The following is a 21,763-nucleotide window of genomic DNA, read 5'->3' as shown; positions in this document are numbered from 1 at the left end:
TCCTAACATTCCCAGTCTCTGGTAACCACCATTCTATTCACTATCTTCATAAGATCAATTTTATTAGCTTCCATATATGAGTGAGAGCACACTATATTTGTTTTTCAGTGCCTGGCTTATTTCGCTTAACATAAAGTCCTCCAGTTCCTTCCATATTGTTGTGAATGATAGAATTTCATTCTTTTCTATGAATGAATAGTACTCCATTGTGAATATTTAGCATATTTTCTTTAACCATTCATCTGACGTTTTACATTTATTTTTTAAAAAATGTGTATCTATCTCGCTTTTTAAAAGCTTTTACTTTAATTTCAAGATCAGTTTAAAACTTTTATTTTAAGTACATGTGCAGGTTTGTTATATAAGTAAACTAGTGTCATGGGGGTTTGTTGTACAGATTATTTCATCACCCAGATGTTAAACCTAGTACTCATTAGTTATTTTTCCTGATCCTCTACCTCCTCCCACCCTCCACCCTCTGATAGACCCCTGTGTGCTTTGTTCCCTTGTTCCCATCTGTGTGTTCTCGTCATTTAGCTGCCACTTATAAGTGAAAACATGTGGTATTTGGTTTTCTGTTCCTGAGTTAGTTTGCTAAGGACAACGGCTTCCAGCTCCATCCATGTTCCTGCAAAGAACATGATCTCATTCTTTTTTATGGCTACATAATATTTCATGGTGTATATGTATCACGTTTTCTTTATTCAGTCTACCACTGATGGGAATTTAGGTTGATTCCATGTCTTTGATATTGTGAATAGTGCTGCAATAAACATGCATGTACATGTGTCTATAATAGAATGATTTATATTCCATTGGCTATATACTTAGTAATGGGATTGCTGAGTTGAATGGTATTTCTGCCTCTAGGTCTTTGAGGAATCGCCACACTGTCTTCCACAATGGCTGAACTAATTTACACCCCCACCGACAGTCTATAAGTGTTCCTTTTTCTCCACAACCTCACCAGCATCTGTTGTTTTTTAACGTTTTAACCCATTTATGCCTGAGGTTGCAATTTTTTGAACTTTTGCAGTCAGACCTTGGCGATGACTTGAGCAGTTGGATATAAATAACTCCCACATGCTTAGCGTTCCATTATTGGAACGCTAAGCATAAATGTGTTAATAATAGCCATTTTGACTGAGATGTTATCTCACTATGATTTTGATTTTCATTTCTCTGATGATCAGTAATATAAGCATTTTTCATATGCTTTTTATCTGCATGTATGTCTTCTTTTGAAAAGGATCTGTTCATGTTCTTTGCCCACTTTTTAATGGCTTTTTTTTAAAAATTCGTTTAATTCCTTATAGATGCTGCATATTAGATTTAGATTTAGATATTAGATTTTTGTAGAATGAATAGTTTGAAAAACTTTTCTCCCATTCTGTAGTTTGCCTGTTCACTCTGTTGATAGTTTCCCTTGCTGTGCAGAAGCTCTTTAGCTTAATTGGATCCCATTTGCCAATTTTTGTTTTTGTTGCAATTGCGCTTGGCATCTTCCTCATTAAATTTTTGCCCATTCCTGTGTTCACAATGGTATGGCCTAGGTTGTCTCCCAAGATTTTTATAGTTTTGTGTTTTACATATAAGTCTTTAATCAATCTTGAGTTGATTGTTGCATATAGCATAAGCAGTGCTCCAGTTTCAATCTTTTGCATATGGCTAGCCAGTTATCCCAGCACCATTTATTGAATAGGAAGTCCTTTCCCCATTGATTGCTTTTGAAAACTTGGTCAAAGATCAGATAGTTATAGGTGTGTGGCCTTATTTCTGGGCTTTCTGTTCTGTTCCATTGGTCTTTGTGTCTGTTCTTGTACCAGTGTCATGCTGTTTTGGTTAGTGTAGCCCTGCATTATAGGCTGAAATCTAGTAGTGTGATGCCTCCAAGCTTTGTTCTTTTTGCTTAGGATTTCCTTGGCTATTCAGCTCATTTTTTGTTTCATATGAATGTTAAAATAGCTTTTTTTTTTTTTAGTTCTCTGAAGAATGTCAATGATAGTTTAATGGGAATAGCATTGAATCTATAAATTGCTTTCAGCAGTATGGCCATTTTAACAATATTGATTCTTTGTGTCCATGAATATGGAATGTTTTTCCACTTCTTCGTGTCATCTCTGATTTATTTGAGCAGTGTTTTGTAGTTCTACTTGTAGAAATTTTTCATCTCCCTGGTTAGTTGTATCCCTAGGGTTTTTTGTTTTGTTTTGTTTGTGTGTGTGTGTATGTGTGTGTGTGTGGCAATTATGAATAGGATTGTGTTCCTGATTTGGCTCTTGGCTTGACTGTTGTTGGTGTATAGAAATGTTAGTGATCTTTGCACATTGATTTTGTATCCTGAGACTTTGCTGAAGTTGTTTATCAGCTTAAGGAACTTTTGGGCTGAGACTATGAGGTTTTCTAGATATAAGGTTATGCTATCCTCAAACAAAGATGATTTGACTTCCCCTGTAGTATATGAATGCTCTTTATTTCTTCTCTTGCCTGATTGCCCTGTCCAGAACTTCCCAAATTCTGTTGAATATGAGTGGTGAGACAGGGCATCCTTATCTTGTGTCTATTTTCAAGAAAAATGCTTTCTGCTTTTGCCCACTCTGCATAATTCTGGCTGTGGGCTTGTCATAGACAGCTCTTATTATTTTCAAGTATGTTCCTTCAATACCTAATTTATTAAGAGTTTTCGACATGAAAAAGTGTTGAATTTTATCAAAAGGCTTTTCTGCATCTCTTGAGACAATCATGTGGCTTTTATCTTCAGTTCTGTTTATCTGATGAATCACATTTATTGATTTGCTTATGTTGAACCAAACTTGTATTCCAGGGATAAAGGCTGTTTGTTTATGATGAATAAAGTTTTTGATGTGCTGCTGTTTTTGGTTTGCCAGTATTGTGTTGAAGATTTTTACATCAATGTTCACCTAGGATATTGGCCTGAAGTTTTCTTTTCTTGTTGTGTCTCTGCCAGGTTTTGGTATGAGGATATTGTTGGCCTCATAGAATGAGTTAGAAATATTTTTTGATATAGTTTCAGCTGGAATATTACCAACCCTTCTTTGTACATCTGGTAGAAATCAGCTGTGAATCCATCTGGTCATGGGTGTTTTTTGGTTGTAGTCTATTTATTACTAACTCAATTTCATAGTTCTTTATTGGTCTGTTCAGGGATTCAATTTATTCCTGCTTTAGTCTTGGGAAGGTAAATGTGTCTAGGAAATAATACATTTCTTTGAGATTTTCCATTTTATGAGCATAGTGGTTGTTGTTTATAATATTATCTGATGGTTATTTTTATTCTGTGGCATCTGTGATAATATCTCTCTTGTCATTTCTGACTATGTTTATTTGAATCTTCTCTCTTTTCTTCTTTATTAGTCTAGCTAGTGATCTATTTTATTAATTAAAAAAAAAAAAAACCCAGCTCCTGGATTCGTTGATCTTTTTAATGCTTTTTTGTATCTCAATCTCCTTCAGTTCAACCTCTGGTTTTGGTTATTTCTTGTCTTCTGCTAGCATTGGGATTTGTTTGGCCTTGGTTCTCTAGCACTTTTAGTTGTGATGCTAGGTTGTTAACTTGAGCTCTTTCTAAATTTTGATGTGTGCATTTAGGGCTATAAATTTTCTGCTTAACACTGTCTTAAATGTGTCCTAGAAATTCAGCCATGTTGTATGCTTCCTCTCATTAGTTTCAAATAACTCCTTGATTTCTGCCTTAATTTCATTATTTACCCAAAAGTAACTCCGAAGAAGATTATTCAATTTCCATGTAATTGTAAGGTTTTGAATGAATTTCTTAGTCTTAATTTCTAATTTGATTGTGCCATTGTTCAAGAGATTGTTTGTTATTATTTCAGTTAATTTGTATTTACTGAGGAGTGCTTTACTTTGAATTATGTGATCAGTTTTAGAGTATGTCCTATGTGGCAATGAGAAGAATGTATATGAGATTGTTTTTGGATGGAGAGTTCTGTAGTGAACAATAAAGAAACAAAGTCAAATGCCGTGTGTTTTCCACTTATAAATGGGACTAAATAATGTATACACATGGACATAGAGTGGAATAACAGACAGTGGAGACTTGGAAGGATGAGCGAGTGGGAGGGAGGTAAGGGATGAGAAATTACTTAATGGATACAATGTACATTATTTGGGTGATGTTTACACTAAAAGCCTAGATTTCGTCACTATGCAGTATATCCATGTAACAAAACTGCACCTGTACCTCTTGAATTTATACAAATTTTAAAAAGAAAATGTATTGTTTTTCCTTAAATATTTGGTGGAATTCAGCATTTTTCTTCTTGGAAAGTTTATAACTATGAATTCAATCTCTTCTATTTATATAAGGTTATTAAGTTTATCTATTTCTTCTTGGGCGAGTTGTGGTAGTTCGTCTATTTCTCACTATGAATTGGTTCATTTCCTAGTGAAAATGGAATTGGTCCTTTTCATCTAAGTTGTAGAATGTATGTACATAAAATTGTTTATAAGATACTCCATTATCATTTTAATATCTGTGGAGTCCTTTCATTCATGATTTGGTTATATGTATTTTCTCTCTTTTTTGGTCTATCTTGCCAGAGGATTATCAATTTTACTAATTTTTTTCAAAGAACCATCTTTTGGTTTGATTTATTTTCTCTATCACTTGTCTCAATCTCAATTATTTCAGTTCTTATTTTTATTACTTCCTTTCTTCTTGCTTGCTTAGAGTACTTTTGTGCATATATTCTAAATTAATGAATTACATTTAAGTTACTCTTTACAATTTTTGTCCATTACAAAACAGACACCTAGAAGAGATATCACAGGACTTTACCTTCAACTAAAGTCTTCCATCACAGCCAAGCATTTTAAATTATAAATGACTGCCTTTGCCTTTCACTCAAACTTCATTCTACCTTTTCCTTTTCGGTAAATTGATTGAGCCTTTTCTGTGACTATGCCATTGGTCATTTCCCTACCCCTGTTTGTTTTCCCTTTTCACAAGTAAGGCCTTCTTATATGATATGCTCTGCTACAGACATATTTCTATCTGCCAAATCATGGCAAGCCCTTTCTTCCTTTACCTCAAGGCAGACCTAGAGCATAATGTTAAGAATTTCCATTTGTTGTTCAGCTACTAAGTACTACACACCATGCTAAACACTTCACATGCATTTTATCTAGTGGACACACCAAATTCTTTGTTAGGGGCTATTGTCCATTTCATTGAAAAGCAACAGAAGGTCAGGAAAGTAACATAGTTTGTTACGCCATAGAGCTAGTACATGGTAGACCAGAATGTAAATCCAGGTCTATCTGACTGCAAAACTGCATTAATTAACACTACAGTGTACAGCTTTCTGGTATACTCTAATAGTATCCTCTTTTATTTTTATTGCCAGAATACCTTATATAGCTATAATTAATGTACTACACTATAGTTCACACCCATTTTTACTTCTCCATATATGTAGAACATGTTGACTCTTATCCAGGGTCCTAGCTCACTTCTACTTGCATGCACACTTCTAGTAAACTATTCTTGAGCTGCTTACAATTTCTTACCTAATAGGAAGTCTATCTTTCTGCCACTACTATCGTCCTCTTTTGTCGAAATCTGCCTCCATTATATTGATATAGTTCAGGGATATCCAAACCTTAGTGTACATCAGAATCACCAAGAGAGCTTTTTAAAACAGATCATTGGTCCCCACTCTCAGAATTTCTTACACAGTAGGTCTGGGGTGGGGCCTGAGAATTTGCAATTCTAAAAATTTTCCCGATGAGATTCATGGATCTCACTTGAGTATCACTAGTATAGTAATGTGGCTCATCAAATGGTCTTTGGTATGTTTTTTATTATAGAAGTAGAATTACAAACTAGATATGAATTCTTACTATATGAGTCTAGTCAAAAGCATGCAGAAGAAAAAAATCAGAAAAACACAAAATATGACACACAAAATCTATTTTATCACCAACAAAACTTGAAAAACACTGCATACCATTGATCCATTTAGAAGATCATGGTGCACATCGGCTTAGGAAAGGATAGAAGTATTATAGCAATAAAGCTATTCTCAAATTGTATTTAACCAAGTATTTCCAAATATTTCTTAAACTCATTTGATCACAAACGTTTTTTTCCAGGTATAGGATCCTGTAGAACTAGTGTTATTCAGGACACGCTTTGAGAAATGCTGCTTTAAAGTAATCTTTTTTTACAGGAGAGGTCAGTTATCCCTGGGGATTTTCCAGGATCATAGAGGCTTGGTTCCACTGCATTCAAATCATACTGAGGATTTATTTACTCTGTCTAGAATCCAGATACAATTTTATCTACTATGGTTGTTGGAACACAGAGATCAATTAGTTCAGAACAAAACTGTGCCACTGGTAAAATTGACTTTAAGGGCAGATATTCAGAGACCATGAAGCAGGGATACCAAAAGTCTTTCGGGGATCACCTATCTCTACTCTTGGTGCATGTATCATCAGACAATTTACAGTCTGATATAGAATTTTGACTTGCATTGATGTCAGACTTAATTACTCACTTTGTAAACTCTGCCATTCATTTTTTTCCAAATCAAGAGAGATATTTTTTCATATATTATATTCCAAAACATACCCCAGGTGTGTGAGGGTTATTTCCCTACCCAACTAATAAAAGATCTAGCTGTAAAATAGAACAATTTGAGAATTTATCTAGCTGTATAATATACCAGATAAGAACTTAGACTCTAATATGAATCTCCATATGTTAAAATGCCAGGCCCACCATTTACAGGTTATTTAACTTTGGAAAGTTTTCAAACTCTCCATGTCTGTGCCTCAGTTTCTCACCTATAAACCCTCATAAAGTCACTTCAATGGTGAAATAATTATAACCCACATAAAACCCCTTGAACAGTACCTGACACATAGTAAATAGTAAATCATAACACTTTGTTCACTTGGCAGAAAAAGAAAAAAAAACAAAAACAAAAACAAAAAAAACGCTGCTAGCCCCCTGCATGACATTCTCTTTCTCTCTAGAATGGTGGTGGTATGCTAGGTCCTATTGCACATATACACATTAGGAAGATACTTTTCACTAAAGTCACTTTCAATGAGTATTCTGGATTTAAGTGGTGCTGAAGTATATTGCATAGTAAAATCTGAGGGTAAGTAGGCATTATGATCAAAATTTCAAGTAGTAATAAATGTAAGTTGTAAACACATTTAAATCTCATTGTGTCAGTTAAGTCACCTCTCAGGACTTGCAGCTCCCTTACTAACTAGATATTAAAAAGTCAGTCAAACTCAGTGTTTTCTAGGGCACATATAAGGGCAGGAGAAATTCCTTTGCATAAAAGATAAACAACAGATGTGAATGCCAAAATGCAAAGCATTTGTGGAATCTTTAGGTTTTTCTTGGCCATCCACCTTCCTATACAGCAATTCAATCATTTAGACAGATTTCCTTCAATGTATGATAGAAAAGAATACAAGGCTTTGAGTAAGATAAAGAAGTCCATATATTAGACAAAGTTACTGGAAAGAGATCCCTTAGTAATCTTCCTTAACTGCAATTATCAGATGGGTTTTGCAAAAAAATGCAAATTTATCCGTGAAAATTGGGGTATTCCTAGACTAATACTCATTATTTTGGTATGGGAATTTGGAGTGATAATACTTATGCTGGTAACTACCTTTGCTAACCTTAAGAACCATAAAAAAGACACTTTCATATAACATTTGTGACTTTTTTTCTCTAGCAAGTTTTTTGCATCTTCATGTCTTTGTGAAGTTTTAAGCCCATGTGCTTGGAAGCTCTGGCTTCATCCCTGACATTCTGCATTTCTGCTTTTCTGACTCCTTTACCTACTGGGCAGCCTTGTAGCTATCTCCGTGGCAAGGCAGGGCCTCTCCTGGCATGTAAACCTGCTAGGTGAATCCGCCCCTCAAGGGCGTGTCAGTACCATTTCCTGGAGCAATGTCACAGGGTGGCTCCATTTTCCATTTGAGCTCAAATATTTTGCTGCTTCATCTGCAGCTGCCAGACCTGCTCTTGCTGGGGCTCAGGTAGCTTTCTTCTCTTCCCGGCACCCCTATTGGCAGAGGTTTTTGATAAGTGGTTTCTACACGTGTGTCGTGTGTCTGTATGTCTGCCTGCCTGCCTGCTTGCCTGCCTTTTTTTCCCATTATATTTCTCTGTTTGTTCCTTAGGTAGAGCATCTGGGAGGTCCCTTGCTGACCACTGGAAGAAGATGAGCTCGAGCTATTGGAGTGAGACGAGCAGCAGCAGCTGTGGAACCCAGCAGCTTCCAGAGGTGCTACAGTGCCAGCCCCAGCATTACCACTGCTACCATCAGTCAGGCCAAGTCCATCAGCCTCCAGAAAAAAATGTAGTGTATGAGCGAGTGAGGACCTACAGTGGGCCCATGAACAAGGTGGTGCAGGCCTTGGACCCCTTCAACTCCCGGGAAGTGCTCTCCCCTCTCAAAACCACCTCCTCCTACCAAAATTTGGTTTGGAGCGACCATTCTCAGGTACGACAAAGACAGTTACGCCAGGCTAGTGGAGAAGAGCAATCTTCAACCTGATTTCTCTTCCTTTCTGCTTCTTTGCGTCTATTCTACAGGATATCTTTTGGTGGATTGCAGTTATATATGCCTTGGACAGTCACCCAAATTGATCTCTTGGCTGTTATTTCACTTACTAGTGTCTGTGGTTGTTTGTTTCCGGGTTTCAATTATTTTCATAATCTAACCATAATACAGGAAGGCTCATCTTCTGTTTGATCTGACTGAAAGATCTGATCCAAGGAATACCTTTGCCCCTACTGCAAAGCAGTTCTCAACTTGAGTACAGTAGATTTTTTATTAGAACAAGTTCCTACTGATTCACTTCATATCAGAAGCAAACAGGATTTTTGGTATCAAATATGGTGACACAGGTACTGTGGTATGTCTGAGTGATAAGCAATTATTTGTGCTCAGCAAAGAGTATAGCTGCTACAGGATAAGTAAGAGGTGCAGATGTCTGAATTGTCATATGTGTTTCATCTTCCAAGAATGACACACTTTTTGTTGTACAGCCTAGATGAATAATTTACGGAATACTTGTAGAAAGATTACTGAAAGAGTGGATATAGGATTGAGGAAGGCAAGATGTAAGCAAATGTTACATGAAAGCTACAAAAGATGGAACTCTAAGACATCCCATAAAATGAAATACGTTGTTTCTTAAGAGTTATTCTTAGCACCAATACCTGTGTTAATAACCTTCCCAATAAATGCAAGGTAATACTGCAAGACTACGTAAAATTAGCAGCCTTATGTGTATTTTCATCCTCTGACACCTTTAACATTAAATTTGCATGTTTTAAGTTTTCTGGAAAATTCTGTCCAAACTGAAATTATGTTTTTAAGATACAAAAATCTCAAAAAGCAGTCATTGGGATATGATGCTATGTTACATTATTATTACCAATCAGGAATAATACATATTATCTTTCCAAAACCCAAAAATTTAAGTAGAATATAAAGTAACATTTCTCAACTGGTTGAGAAAAACTCCACTTATACTGAGGTCAAGGAGAAGAAAAATATAAAGGTCAAAAATACTACTTTGCATGAGTGATAAAAATAATGCAAATGTACATTCCAATATTCATATTGAGATGCTAATGCAGAACAAAATGAATGCCACCTTTGTTTTACTGTCACTCAAAAACAATAATGTGAAGGTTAAAAACAATTACTATTATCATAGGAATGCTAAAATCATCCTATCTGCCATAGTTATTTAAACATATTTAGACCCTTTTTTTGTCAACTTGCTAGTAAAAGAAAGGTAAATAGACATTTAAAAACTGAAATTTGACAAATTATAAATATTGACTACAGAACAATTTTTAGGAGTATGTTTTATTATTTACTCCTTGGTTCAACTTCCTCTTTCAATAACTCAGGATCAAGTTGGCTGAGCTTTTTACAAGATTTTCCTTATTTTACCTGGCATTTGCCAAAGTGATCCTTAAAAATGGACTATCTCCATCCTAAAATGTAGCTCACCTAGAGGAGTTTATAAAGAACCTAAGGGTAGAAAGTGCAGCTGCAGAAACTGGGATAAAAGATCAGAATGGAGAGCTCTGTGAAGTCTGGAGTTATTTGTGATTGAAAAGAAAGAAAAGTAAGTGCTGTTAGAAAATGAGAAAGGTGAAAGTTAAGCTATGCGGTAAAGGGAAAAAAAGAAGTATTAATTCCTTAGTGAAACAAGAAGAAAGAATATTTGACTATATATTTTCAAACTGAATTGGATATCAAAGGGCATTCACAAATCCACTAAAAGAGAATTTGGCAAGACAGCTTTTAGATAGCTGCCACAAAGAATATGACTAGGAAACTGTTCTGTTTTATTTTCCTTTCTCCCTGTTTGTTGATGGAATGGCACTGTGGCATCGTGTAAAGTAGGACTTAGATTTGATCTGAAATTACCTTTATGCTAACGAAATGAGTATAATGTGATGGTATGCATAATGTACCATGACAGGCATAAGCAAGCAGTACTTATTACTCAAAAACCTTTAATTCACTTTATGTTTAAACAGGGTCTATCCTTAATAAACCATGTTTCAGATGAGTTGATGTGTAGCAATTAGTCTAATACCAGAGTTGGTGACCATGGCAGCTAGAAAAATGGATACTACAATCAATGGTTGATCATCACGAATTCAGTTAAACTTTTACTTTGTTTCTGTTTTGTTTTGTTTTTTGCCTTTTGGTTCTTGGATGACATTCAGGGAATTCATGAGATTTTAAAAGAAATATTACCAGTAGTAAAATATGTTGCCTTTGAGAAACCAAAATTGATGCTACTCTGCTTTGCTTCCTGAATCATAATTTTAGGTCATGTAGTAGGCATTTTCGATTTAATCAAATGTTTTTTTGTAGCACTTTAGTAGTTTCCATTTCTAGCTTTTGAGTACACGCTTTTCTTCTCTTAACCTCTTATGCACTAAAATGGTGTTTATGGATATAAACATATTTTAAATTTCTCCAGACATATAATATTACTTTGTTTCTTTAATTAAACATATTTTATGTTTTTTGGTTATTATTTTGTTTGATTGATAGGGTGTTTCTCAGAGAAAATTAAATGTAGAAACCAGTTGCTGGGGAAATTTTCTAAATTAATGGTAGAATTAAAATTACTGGGTTTATCTACATGAACAGATATAGTCAAACCATAGGTATAATCAAAATCTCAGATGTATTTTAGACTGAATGTGGTCTTGCAAATAAATAGAGTTCTAGAAGCTTAAAGTAAAACAACAATTCTTAGTTCAATCTTTTAAAAAGCTTAGCTGTTAACCTACCATCATTAACTCAAAATGAAATGCCTTAAATGAGCAACATTGATATGAATTACTCATTGGGCTTACATTCTTTCCTTCCACTAATTAAGGTTTTCATGAAGTTCAAGATATTTTTCACGTATACAGAGTAGCTCTGTTGTGAGAGAGAAAAAATTGATTAAAATATTTTTAAATACCAGTCATTCACTGAATACATGTTTATTAAGTGCCTATTTTTTTAGCGAACACTGTGATTTTCTGGATAAATATCACTGACCTGTCCAGGGAGAGTTCATTTTTAGAACAGACATACAGAGCCTGGTCTGTAGGTATCCCATGTGTCTATCTATATTTCGTTTTAAAGGATTATTTTGTGTTGTGACCATCACCATTTTATCAAGTAAAACATGCTTTTGTGAGAGAAGGATTATTTTAGTGTATATGTTATAAGGGTTGCCATTCTTTTGAATTTGAAACTTGCAAACAAACTCTAGAGAGCAGCCTGGGGGAAAATGTGTGTTTATGAATGACCTTTGTTCTCAGCAATTATTCAGTTGGGGCTTACCTTTGTTTGTATGGTTTTTTTGTGTGCTTTTTCTTTTGTTGCAAAGATTGTGGATAACTCTTCTACTCTTCCAGGATTTCTATACACTATCAGAAAAGTTTCCTGTTCTGTGGGGAGCGGTGCGCTGCTTTGATAAATTGTTGTTCAAGGGCGTAGTCACTAAAGGGAATGATTGTTCAGGGAAGTAAGTTGCCTGAAAAAAGAATGAGGTCATAGGATAAAGGGGCTGAATTTTCAGCTTTGGTCACCTCTTTTGTGCTTACAATTAAATGAAGCTATAGAAATTGGAGAGTGCAACTAATTGCTGAGTGAAAATGCCCATGGCAATTGTATCTTGTTTAAGGGAGGTCTGATAAATTGCTGGGCCTGTTTTCAGTCAAAGGCACTTATAAGCTGTCACGGTGTGTGTGTGGCAAGATATGGGGGTGGCAAGTGGAAGAGAGGGAAACTGTCCTTTCAAGTTTCTTTTCTTGACAATTCATGACAAAACAATTGGGGAATTTGCCATGCTCTTAAGCCCTATTTAAAAGTTAAAACTTTTACAAGTAAATATATTTCAGCCAACATTTTCTTCACACCAGGAGTTATCCCAGTAGAGATCCTTTTTTGATTTTGAATAAAGTATACATACTCATAATTTTTAAAGACAGAAAGCATGCACTGCAAAAAGACTGTATATTTTATTTTCTCTCTGTCTTCTAGTTTTCTTCAGAAAAGGAAGAGAAAGAACCCAGTATGGACCTCTTAAATGAGGGATTTGGGTTGGAGAGAAGGAGAAGCAGGAAGTAGTTCTATTATACATTCGGTTGCTTTCTTTGTATGAAAACAGAAGCACAGATTTTATCCTAAATAAAAGAAGTGTTTATTTCATCTAAAGATAGATTATTATAAATAACATGTTTCTTGCTGTATAAGTTCAGTATAACATCTCAACAATAACCTCAGACAGGTGTTTAACTATGTTACATGGCTTTGAAAGATTCTAACAAAAACATCTCCCATACTATTCAGGGAATGTATTCAAATGGATGTTTGCCTTGGCAAATTCTGTCAGCATGAATGTCAGGTGGTTTTTAAAGATACTGCTTCCTTTGAAACTGTTCAGCCTAGAGTGTTTGTAACTCACTATTATTACCTTCAGTGATTCTCATAGTCATTGGGAATAACAGGAGCATACACAAGCCTTCCATGGTTTTCCTTTGTGGAATACTATACTGTATATTAGTCTTTATGTAAAGTTTTAAAATTCAAATTAGACAACGTAAAAGATTACACTTTCATGTTAACAAATTTCCAAATATTTAGAAACAAAGCCTGCACTACTTATGTAATATTCTCTATGATTTAATTATCATTGCCCTCAGTCTCTCTTGTATGTCTTACACCAGGATTTTGAGCTCTTTGACCAGAGCTATCAACAGGAAAATGAAACCAACAGGTCTTGACTGAAGAGATTCAGACGTTGCAGTCTAAAGACTAATTGCAGAGAAAATTGTATGAAGAAAATGCCCAAACAGGTCTATGTGGAATGTCTCAGGAAGAGCTGTAAATAAATATGCAATGATGAGGTGGACTTTGGCAGAATAGAACTACGAAGCAGTCTAGTTGGAGTCCCTAGGAATGTACGCTTAGGTTTCAAACTTCTTGGGTTTGTTTAATCCTTGCTTTAAGAACTTGCTAGCTGTATGCCTCAGTTGCTTTATTCGTAAAATGGGGCATTAATAATACCTAACTCATAGGATTGTTGCTAGAGTCAAATACGATATTACATGGAGGAAAACACATGGCAAAGTGCCTGACACATAGGAAGTGTTAAATAATGTATTTCCTTGAATAAATCACTTGGCCTCTCAGGACCTCAGTTACCACATTTGTAAAGTAGGGATAATAATACCTTCCTTCAAAACTGTTGTGAGTATTGAATGAGTTAACATGTGAAGATGTCCAACACAATGTCTGGCGTGGAGTTAGCACTCAATTTTCTTTCCTTTACTTGCATTATTGATATCTAAAACTGCAGTCAAAAACCCCCCTTGCTACACAGACAAGATAATAAGCTAAAAGAATAGACCCTAAAGTAAAAGTTCCTTTGACACTGGAAAGATTAAGTAAACACATATACTTGAAAGGCTTATTAAGGCTCTACTAGCTAAGAAAGGCTGATGAGGAAAAGCATGAAAGCAATTTTCTAAAACCTGTGGTATGTGATCAAAAGACTGAAATAGTAGGAATGTATTTATGATGTTTATAGGAAGAAGTACCCTTTAGAAGAGGAATTTGGAAGTTCTCATGCTCTTATAGCCTTTGAACCTGAACCCCAATGTTTGAGATGAAATTTTTAAAATGTGTTTTTTTTCCTTTTTTAAATGTGAAGTGACACCAAGCATTAAAGCTTGCCTGCAGTCTACGTCTTCCTTAATTTTTTCTTTAGAGATGCACTTCCAGTATGGTAGTCACTGGCCACATATGGCCATTTGCACTTATATTTAAATTAAAATCAAATAAAATTAAATATTCAGTTCCCCAATCATGCTAGCTTCATTTTAAGTGCTCAGTAACCATATGTGGCTAGTGGTTGTATTGAGCAGCACAGAATAGAGCATTTCCACCTTTGCAGAGAGTACTATTGGACAGGTCTATACTTGTAACCACTATGCTAGAGTGTATATTTCTGGCCTACACAACTGACTCTTATTTATATTACAGTCTCCAAATTGTATTTCATAATCATTTCCTTGTGCACACTCTCATAAACACCCTAAACTCCTTTGGTACATAAGCCAGGCCATAAATAAGTAATATAAATGAACATTTCAATGTTTTTAAAATATTTTATTTACCAAGAAGGCAGATTATTTTTTGTTCTTCAGAATTTTTAAAATATTTTTCTCATAAATGTTACTGATTATTTTGTATTCTTTTTAAAAATATTTTTCTCATAAATGTTACTGATTATTTTGTATCAAAACATAATGTTCCAGCACTGGGCAGCAAGTTGATTAATTTTTAGTTATTTAGAGTCATAATGTTTCAAGAGAGATTTGATAGAAATATGACAAAGAAATAAAATTGCTTTGTACCTTATTATGCATGATCTCAGTGTATGATCTCAGCAATAAAATGGCATTTGATTTGTAATTAAAAATCTTTTCTAAAACAGTCATAATTAGGTTCTGATGTTAGGTTCAAACTCCTTATCTTGATGATGTTAAAGGGCCTCCTTAGGAGAGTCCAATCCTACTTTTACAATCTATCTCCCATTCCCCACCTCCTTCCACCTTGTGTTCCAGACACTACAGCACTCTAGATTTCTTGAACAAACTGAGCATTTTGCCTCCCTCCCAAACCCTCCTTTTATTCATGCCATCACCCACTCTGGCAACATCCACCCTTCCCTCATATCTTTGTTGGAATCCCACCTATCTCTCAAAATTCATGTGGAAAGTCGTCTTCAAAGTTTTCTCAACCCTGAATCTTCCCACCCTCTCCTCAATGTAGTGCTCCAATCCCACCTCCATTCTGGATATGGTCTCCTTTTAAAGCTAGTATCACTTTGCATTATTTAAATATAAAGTGACACATGTACTTATAATACTAAGTTGTATGTCAGTGGTGCTTCCTCCACACTACCATGGACTGTACACGTCTTGAGGGTTGAGGTTTTTTTTTAAATTAAAACAAATGTTTGGGTAATATAATGCAACTGGAAATTACATGTAAGTTTTTTCTCTCTCTCTCTCTCTCTCTCTCCCCCCCTCTTTCTCTCCTCCCTTTCTGTGATTATGGCTTCCAAAAATGCTTAAATGTGACAACCAGCAGTGACTTTAGGAAAGATATGTGACTTAACTAAGATTGTTTGTTGGTTTCACACTTCTGTGCCCTCTCTTTGAACTGAAAATGGAAAGTAAGACACAAATAGCCTCTGTGAAAAAAGAGAACACATAAAATAAACATAAGGACATTATTTAATAAGTTGATTAGTTTACTATTCTAGTTCTTGGGCCCCATTAGGCATCTTGATCTGACTTATTTTTATTTGACTTATACTTTTTTCCCTTATGGACAAATATTAATCATTAATTACTGTGGCAAATGTTGTTAAAGGAGTAGCTATTCTGATCTGTCATTATATCATTTCCCTGGGATCTTGTTGTGACTTCCTTTAATCAAATTACCTTGAAACTGCTAATTAGTCTGCTTATAGAGATACCCCCTTCACCTCCCATGCTGCTGAATTACTGTCTGTGTGAAGTACTTTTATCTATTGTATCTTACTTAGTTACCTTGTAATTCGTTTAGCGTATCATATATGTGCTCAGAGATTCCTTCATAAAAACTACTGCAGGTTGAGTATTTCTTATCTAAAATGCTTTGAACCAGAAGAGTTTCAAATTTAGGATATTTTTTCAGATTTTGGAACATTTGCATATACATTATGAGCTATCTTAGGGATGGGACCCAGGTCTAAGCACAAAATTTAGTTGTTTCATACGCACCTTATACACACAGATCAAAGGTAATTTTATAAAAATTTTTAGTAATTTTTTGCACAAAAATTTTACTGCATTTTGACTAGAAACCTGTCAAATGAAGTCAAGTGTGGGATTTTCCACTTGTCATGTCAAAAACTTGAATATTGGAGCATTTCATATTTTGGATATTTGGATTAGGGATGTAGCCTGTACTACTGTTAAATACTCACCCATACACCAAAACAAACACATTTAGAATTTACCAAGGAAAGGGCTGGACATGGTGGTTTACTCCTGTAATCCCAACACTTTGGGAGGTCGAGGCGGGCCAATCACTTGGGGTCAGGAGTTCAAGACCAGCCTGGTTGACATGGTGAACCCGCCCCCATCCCTACTAAAAATACAAAAATTAGCCTGGCATGGTGTCTCATGCCTGTAATCCCAGTTACTTGGGAGGCTAAGTCAGGAGAATCACTCAAATCTGGGAGACAGAGTTTGCAGTGAGCCGAGATCACACCACTGCACTCCAGCCTGGGTGACAGAGTGAGTCTCTGTCTCACAAAAAAACAAAAAGAAAAGAAAAGAAAGAATGAAAAAGAAAGAAAGAAAGATAGAAAGATTTTGGGTTCCTGCATGAATTTATTTTAAAATCTTCACAAATTTAATTACACCTAAGAATATGTTCTCTAGAAAAGTTGCTTAAATTCCCTATACACATCCCATATCACTCCTCTGCTGCAAAAACTTTCAATGACACTAAGCATCTATAAATTGCTTAGTCTGACTTTCAAGACCCTCCATGATAGGGCTCCTGTGGAATTTCCTGGAACCCTCCTTCTGGTGTCCTATGTTTTAGCTAAGTGTAAATCATTGTTCTCTAAATAAAGTCCCCAATTTTCCACAGCTATGTCTTTCACTCCATTGGTTTTACATCTGAAATGCCCCTGCTCCTCGCCCTCACCAATCTAGACACGCTGAAATTATACAAATTTTTCAAGCCTTTCCTCAAATGTAACCTTCTGATCCTCTGATTGTCCCAGGTTGAAGTTAGCTCTTAGCCCTCAAAACTCACCTAGTGAACTTCTTATAGGTCTTATGATAGTCTACTTAATTCCTATTTGTACTCATAGTGTTTATCCCCTACATAATTATAACCATGGGAGGGTAGAGATTATATTCTACTCATCATTTGTATCTCTTTCAATGTCATTACACAGTCAGTAGTGAAGAAACTGCAAGTTAATAACTTAGTCACATATATAATCAATCCAGTAAAAATAATATTTCATATTAATACATGGGTTTTTTATTTTTCACAACTCTTCCATGTATATGAGTATCTAGTAAACAACTTGCTAGAACCTCAAAAATTAGGTAAACAAGCATTATTATATTTATTGTACAAATTGAACAATGTATGAATAAAGACAATATTCATCGCGTATTATTTGTCTGTTAAACAAATAAGGAAATGGAGACTCGAATAGCTCAAAATAACTTGTCTATTTAGTACAACTGTTTAGTGGATTCCCTGAGTTTAGAAACTAGCTCCTGATATTTTCATTACATCAGCTATCTCCCTTAATTAACTTTAGGTATTCATGATTTCAGTTTAAATTAGTTCACATTTTTTATTTCAACAAAACATTTGATGGTCACCCTTACTGTATATTTTCCCATTCTAATGTTCTATTATCAGATTTGAAAATAACAAAAATATGTTAGAGGACAAAAATAGTTTTCCCTCTAGTTTTCAAGGTCTTGCTCTGAAATAATCCTAGAATTCAGGATATATATTAAGCTTGTAACATTTTCCTTTTATCAAAGGAGAATAACACCTTTCAAGCTTCTGCTTTCCCTTCTTTCTCCACTGCACTGAGCTACTCAAAAGCATTCTCACTAAAGTAAATAACTGAGACATTTAGGCCATTTGCACATCATCTGATTTAACTCTGAAAACAGCATATATATATATGTGTGTGTGTGTGTGTGTGTATGTGTATATATATATACACACACATACACTTTAAGTTCTGGGGTACATGTGCAGAATATGCAGTTTTGTTACATAGGTATACACGTGCCATGGTGGTTTGCTGCACCCATCAACCCATCATCTACATTAGGTATTTCTCCTAATGTTATTCGTCGTCTAGCCCCGATCCCAAGACAGGCCCCGATGTGTGATGTTTCCCTGAAAACAGCTTTTTAAACAAATAGTTGGAAATAAGATATACTTTTGTGAATAATGAATTCTCTAGGGAAACCAGAGTTTCCTAGCTACGATTTAGAGTGTACAAAGGTATGGACAGTTATCTCAAGAGATGTAATGAAATTATACCCAAAACAGACTGATTTTAATCTACTTTGGTCTTAAAATTGGTAATGCCCTATGTACTTTATAAAAAGTAAAGAATGAATAGGAGGAAGAGAGCTGTTATAACTTTCCCAAAATTGAAAATCATTACTTGAAGCAGTGCAGGAAAAAAAGGACCTAGATATATTAGAACCAAGCCCACATAATTATAAACCAAATTCTTTTTCTTTTTCTTTTTTCTTTTCTTTCTTTCTTTCTTTCTTTCTTTTTTGGTTTTTTGTTTTGTTTGTTTTGTTGCTCGAGCCCCTCACTCTGTCTCCCCAGCTCAGGCAGTGGGATGGATCCTCATTCACTGCAAGCTCCGCCTCCCAGGTTCAGCCATTCTGCCTCTCCTGCCTCAGCCTCCCAAGTAGCTGGGGTTACAGGCGCCCCCACCACACCCGGCTAAAATTTTTTGTATTTTTAGTAGAGACGGGGTTTCACCATATTAGCCTGGATGGTCTGGATCTCCTGACCTCGTGATCCGCCCACCTCGGCCTCCCAAAGTGTTGGGATTACAGGCGTGAGCCACCTTGCCCGGCCCCAAATTCCTTTTCACCAGACTCTACTTAAAGTTGCAATAAGGTATAATGTTTGTGTATATAGCAAGTCTGACCCACAGGAATACATGACAACAAAATGCTGAATATTTTATGAGAAAAAGTAAGGTCTTCCTGCAAAATTGAAGAGATTAGATGATATGAGTATTAAATAAAAACTCAATGGTTTATTGAGTTTTAGAGGCCTGTGAGTACGCTCCGTAAATGTATCACGCATTTTACAAACAAATTCTATTGAGTTTATGGAAGCTTAAATTATCTAATCAAGGCTGTTCTCTCACACAGCCACTTTTGGGTAGGTGTCTTATTTTCAGGCCTCCAAAGTTGCTTTTGACAGTGAATAATTTTAAAAATCCCAGTATTTGACCTGTTATATGCACTAGTCAAACCTAACCATATAATTAGGTTACACAACTTGAAAAACAGAAAATATAATGAGACAAGCAATAAAAGTGGCAAAGTATAGTGATTAAGAGAATGAGTTCTGGAGTCATGCTAACTGAGTTGGAATTCCAGCACCTTAGCATTAGCTGTGTAATCTCCATCTGGTTACCTATAGTACCTCTGTCTAACTTTACTTGTGTATATAATGGGGTCATAATAGTATCTTCTTTATGGGGTTATTTTGAGTGTTAAAGAGAATGATCTATGTAACATGTTTGGCATAGAAAGCTATTAATAGGTGTTAGTTATCATTATAATCATCATCAAAGGAAAACAAGACTGACAAGTTTTAAAATTTTGAAATTGTTTTGTTTGTGTGGAATAATAAGTTGGGAATGGTCTCTTATACTCACAGAATGTCAGAAATAGAAACAAGCTTAAAGATCCTCTAATCCACACTCGCCCACACCCATGTCCCATTTCTCACACGAGGAAAAAATCTCAGAGAGAGAACACGAGTTGACCAATATTACAAAAGTGGCTAGTAGTATAAATGGGAATAAAATCCAGGGCTCCTGGCTCCAAGTCTAGCACTTTTTCCACTATGTCATGATAGCCACCACCACCCCATTATCGCCTTCAATTATTTGGTCATCAGGAATGTGGGGTTTTGTCACAAAAGGCATAAAAACAAAAAAAAAGTGACTGTTCATTGAATTTAATAGTTTCAACATGAAAGATTTAGGTAAGCGATATACAGATAAGTAACAAAATTAAACACTGACTGATACAGGTTATTAAGAGGGAGATTTGGATTGTTATTCCTGGAGTGCTTTTAAAACTAAGATCTCCTTTTCATTCATTCATTCAAAAATACTTTGGATCACTTTCTATGGAATGGTCAATTGCTATTTATGGGATGCCTTGCTGCAATCTTGCCTGGATCTTGATGCCATTGGAAATACCTTTCAATATCAAGATTTTGTTTATTTTTGACATATACTCACACCATATTACCTAATTTTGTAGACTTCCAGGGAAAAGGGTTTTTCTTTAGCAAGTCTTTCTGGAATTAATAAACCTATGTTCAGAGAGGTTTTCCCCCTTGTGATCAGCCTAAATCCATACTGATGCAATTTAAATTCATGCTGGTCAATACCATATGTCTAAATATCTTTGATTCATGTTAAGCTACATCTTAATGTCGTAATTTTTCAACGTACTACATTTGTTATCTAATGTTTCCATGAGGGTTGTATGGGAAAGCCACATTTGTCTAGATGATCAATTCTAATAATGAAGGATGAAGTAGGGCTAAAAATAATTGAGTATATTATAATCTATGGAATTGATGTTCCAGCTTTCCACATATAAGAAGATTAAAGAATTCCTTCATTTTAGGGCAAGACTAGTCTTTGCTCAAATACAACCATTTGCCCTTTAAATGTCTATTATCTCAGCATGTGAATAAAGTAATTCTGACTATGCTAGCGTAAATAAATGTCTTTATCTGTGATGTGTGATGTGTGTGTATTCCTATTTGTTTTAATTTCTGCAGATTTATAAAACTTCTTAGTACACTTTTGTATCTTAAAAGACAGTCCAGTTGGCTAGTAAGGTTTGCTATGTTTCATTTGTTAATGCCATCATATTTGAATTGGTTACAAGAAGGAGGAGAGAGGTATCATTTCTACAACAGCTACCAGATACTAGCCATGTACGTAATGGTCTTCTCAGAATGATACTAGCATAATATTATTAGCCCCAGCCTAAACAGACCAAACATCCTCTAGTCATGAATACCTTCACACACTGCTGGTGGATGTATAATTATCATAGTCAAATTTGGGAAATTAATTGGGCAGTATCTGTTCAAATGAGTAACACACATACTCTATGTCCCAGCAATCCTAATTCTGTGTGGAATTCTAAAGAAACATGTTGCACAAGGATGCTCATTGCAGCATAGTGGAAACCTGGAAATAATCTAAATGTTAATCGGTAGGAAAACATATAAACAAGCTGAATACTATTAATTTAAAATAATGAGTTAAAACATGTATCTAGTACATAATACAAGAGATACTGTTTGGTTTA

General features: G+C 35.2%; 1 protein-coding gene across 3 annotated transcripts in view; it reads left to right on the top strand.

Annotated features, from left to right (window-relative positions):
- Nucleotides 1-7,947: 7,947 nt before the first annotated feature.
- The window catches only part of POF1B (POF1B actin binding protein), a 108,979-nt gene continuing 95,163 nt past the window's right edge, over nucleotides 7,948-21,763 (top strand). For 2 of the 3 annotated variants that reach the window (XM_031660622.1, XM_031660621.1), the window contains exons 1-2: nucleotides 7,950-8,052; nucleotides 8,197-8,519. In XM_031660622.1, coding sequence (XP_031516482.1) covers nucleotides 8,238-8,519 — 282 coding nt within the window. In that variant the 5' untranslated portion in view covers nucleotides 7,950-8,052; nucleotides 8,197-8,237. Of the gene's footprint in view, nucleotides 8,053-8,196; nucleotides 8,520-21,763 lie in introns of all 3 variants that reach the window. The other variant, XM_021932870.2, reaches the window with a different exon arrangement.

The sequence above is a fragment of the Papio anubis genome, chromosome X (assembly GCF_008728515.1).
Source record: "Papio anubis isolate 15944 chromosome X, Panubis1.0, whole genome shotgun sequence".
NCBI lineage: Eukaryota > Metazoa > Chordata > Mammalia > Primates > Cercopithecidae > Papio > Papio anubis.
The sequence above is the reverse complement of the archived record's forward strand: the minus strand, read 5'-3'. Positions and strand labels throughout refer to the sequence as shown.